General features: G+C 39.6%; 1 protein-coding gene across 12 annotated transcripts in view; it reads right to left on the bottom strand.

Annotated features, from left to right (window-relative positions):
* TCF12 (transcription factor 12) overlaps positions 1-3,650 on the bottom strand; it is a 407,201-nt gene that overhangs the window by 13,805 nt on the left and 389,746 nt on the right. For all 12 annotated transcript variants that reach the window (XM_019504280.1, XM_019504282.1, XM_019504281.1 and 9 more), the window contains one exon: positions 2,149-2,263. In XM_019504280.1, the coding sequence (XP_019359825.1) occupies positions 2,149-2,263 (115 nt within the window). The remainder of the gene's footprint in view (positions 1-2,148; positions 2,264-3,650) is intronic.

Genomic DNA, 3,650 nt, shown 5'->3' with positions numbered 1-3,650 from the left:
AGACTTGATGATCTGCTCAGGTCCCTTCCAACCCTACAACCTATGAAACTTAGAAGCCAGAAATTAGCAAGGAGGGAGGTGGTTACAATGGGAGTAGCAGCACACTGCAAAAGTGGACATTATGGGCACTGACAGACATGGAAAAAAACCCAAAACTGCACTCTACTGGAAGCAACCACACCTTGCTTTGACCCAGTTCTGCAGCATCTGTACAGATCAGTCACTTCAGTACTAATTTGACGATATAGCTGGTAAAAATAGATGGAAACATTCTGGAAGTTTAACAGGATTGTAACTGAATTTGACTCATTACTGGCTGTAACTGATTTGTCGGGCAAGCTACTACGTAAATAACTTTCTCAGAGCAGAGAGGTGGTTAGCTGTGTTAGCCTGAAGTCAGGGAGATGATAGAGCGGGGTGCAACTATAGATATTAACCAATTCAGAGAGGCATAAGCTTTTGAGAGGCAAGTCTCTCTGAACCAGTTAGTCTCTAAGTCAGTAGTTTTCAACATTTTTAGATTCAAGGCACCCATTGGCTTTTAGCTTTCACTCATTTCTTGATTATGGAAAAACTGTAGAGCATTACCTCTGTTGCAAAGAACTCAGAATGACCACAACAGGTCAAAAAACCTTTTGATACTCCGGATTCCTATTCAAAATCTCTGGGTTTATCTTGTGAATCATGTATGTGTTTGCACACCCAACTGTGCTAACATACTGCAGCAACCTTAAAGGGATCCCTGGGGTGCTGCAGCACTTTTGTAGAGAATCATTGCTTCAAGGTGCCACCCTACCCTACCTTCTACCTCTCTCTGAAGAGCTCTTGATTTTGTAATTCAGTCCCCAGCCCCTTGCTCCAATGTAGCCTACACTTGTTGACCTATGAAGAATGTTATAAGACCATTTAGTTATTCCTTAGGGAATTCCTAAGGGGTTATTTCTTAGTGATCTATGGGAGGAAAGATGTCCATGAGTGGCTGGACATTTATTTAATTTTTTTTGTATTCTGTTGTTCAGCTGGAGGAGTGGTCAAGTCTGGCTAAGAAGCTTTAATCTGAGTTTTGTATCAGCTATGTATTTAATTTGCAGGTGACAGGTCAGAGCTCTAAAGTTGCTCTTCTGAAAAAGGACACAACAAATTAACCAACACAAACAACTCTTATATGACACCTAGGGTCATACTCCACACACTGACATTATGGGAAGATGATTCATATTTGGTTAATAATCTTTCTGGTTTTGGATGACCACGGGAAAAAAGATAGACCTATGCTTCTCACTAAGGAAAGAAGCAGCTGGGACTACACTACTCTGCTGAAAGCTAACACACGACTTGTACAGTAAATGTGAAAGTTGGCTGCAAATGAAAGTACTGTATTATATTTCAGGACAGTGATTTGGCATATAGCTTGGAGGTTTGGTGAAAAGAAATATTATTAGCATGTAGGAAAGCCTGAGCTAGGATAAAGACTACTAGTTCCCTGCAAAGGAAGTTGTCAAGCAAGAAGGCTGATGGTGGAGCAATTATGGAATGTATGCAGTTAGTGCTGTAGACTCCATATCAGAACAAGTCACAGCACAGACAGTCTTTTAAGGAGGGCGAGATTGGATATCAATGGTGTTTTCAGGGAAACGGCTAGGGAATACTGCACACATTGAGTAAACTGTGAACTCTTAACTTTTCAAGCTAAGAATTTAGGGAGCTACTCCATGCTAGATTTTGGCTTTCCATATTTATTGGCCACATACTGAAATACAGGTCTGCTTTGAGCTACGCAGTTCACATCTGTGAAAAGGCCACTCAACAGTGACCCTCCTAGCTGATTTTCCAATGGCACTCAAATACTGGAAAAGAAGTTCTGGCAAAAAGTTAGTTGACAGAGTGGTAGCTGTGATGCGAGCTCGTGTGTGGAATTTGTATAGGAAGAAGTAAGAAGTAAGAATACCCTTAGAATTCTTCAAGGAATATAAAGGAGTTGGCAGATGTAGTAATTAACAATCTAAAGTAATGGAAACAAAATCCTAGGTCACACTGTTGCCTAAATCACCTACTTGTTCTTTTGCATACTGATTTAGTTCTACAGCCTTGATGACCTCTGAGTACAAAAAAATCCTACTTTGCCACTGAGTTCTACAGGATAGTTACCTCTATAGCTTTCTTGTGTTTTATGATTCAGCTCTGTGCTCTGAGCAGACACTGTACTGGGCAGGACTGAATGATTGCTGTTGAGGCTGACACCTTCTTCCCGATGAGTTCCAACCTAAAGCAAAGACAAGCAAATGTGCTCCTATCAAAGGTCCAAACCCAGGAAAAAGTTCACATTTGTAAGTTAATACTAAGCCCTGATGTAAGATACAAGCATGCTATTTCCCAGAGATGTAAACCTTTAAAAAAAAAACCCAAAAAACCAAATAGTTTTCCTGTAGCCAAAAGTACTGACAATTGAGATATGAACATATTCTACAAGACAGATTTTTCTGTATACAAAATATTTGTAAACTGAACAGCCATTGACCTTTTAGAAAAAGTATTCAAAAAATGCCACTGTGCATGCTCCCAACACTCTTAGATACACTGATGGGATAACTCCTGTGAGTAAAGTTTAAGGGCATTTATACATATACTGGGGGCTCCAAGAGCCACTCTAACTAAAGCACCTGGAGCATCTCATGTATCACATCACCGCACTTCAAAGTGTCGTCAGGGTGCTTTATCTAAAGCTCATTGAACAAGCATTAGAAAAAGCGCTTCTGTTGCCATTTTGAACAGCAGGGATGCCAACACGAGAAGCTGGAGACTGCTGAAGCATGGTAATTGGCACACTCCAACAGACTCATTTAATCGAGTCTGCTCTGATATGCTGGAATTAGTGTTTTGGAGCAGCCTCCCTGCTCACAAAAGACCGGGGACTCAAGTTATAATACTGGTTCAGAGTAGGAAAGATACAGCTGAATTTTACCATTACACTGGACCACACCATACTGGATAAAATCATTCACCCCCTATGCTGACCAAAACTTGACTGTAACCATAGAATGACTTAGCAAATTTTTCAATGTCAAACTACAGAGGAGTGATTTTTTCCTCCTGATCCTCTGCCCTGAGGCATAAGATTTGATTTCCCTTGAATCTTCTTCAGCATGCAGAGCTGTGAACTTTAATGCTCATAAAATTGTGTTCTTTAAAAGGAAATCCTGCCAAATTAATGGTTCTGACCTCATGTGGCATGAACACTGGGGGTTGTTTGTTTGTTTTATCATTTAGACCCTCCTTCTTTTATGAAATAGGATTAAAGAATATAATTTGTTTTCTCAATACCATTATTTTATACACTTCAATAAGTAATTTCTCATTTCACTCCTTTTCAGGCTTAATAAAGCAATATCAGTCACACTACAGTTTATCACACGAGAGAATCCCCGCTCCTCTGCCATTTTTGTTGTCCTGTGGATATTTCCAATACATGCTCTTAACAAGAGGTCAACAAAAGTGCATATAATTCTAAATTGATATAAACATAAGAATGAGTAAACTTAAAAACAAACAATTTTTTTGGCGGATTTTGCATGAACTTTCACTATTTATATTTAACATGCAGATAACATGTGCACGCACACATACACACAACACACGCATGATTGTTCAGT

Source organism: Gavialis gangeticus, unplaced genomic scaffold (assembly GCF_001723915.1).
Source record: "Gavialis gangeticus isolate Ggan-Ray unplaced genomic scaffold, GavGan_comp1, whole genome shotgun sequence".
NCBI lineage: Eukaryota > Metazoa > Chordata > Crocodylia > Gavialidae > Gavialis > Gavialis gangeticus.
This window is presented reverse-complemented; position numbering and strand designations above follow the sequence as displayed.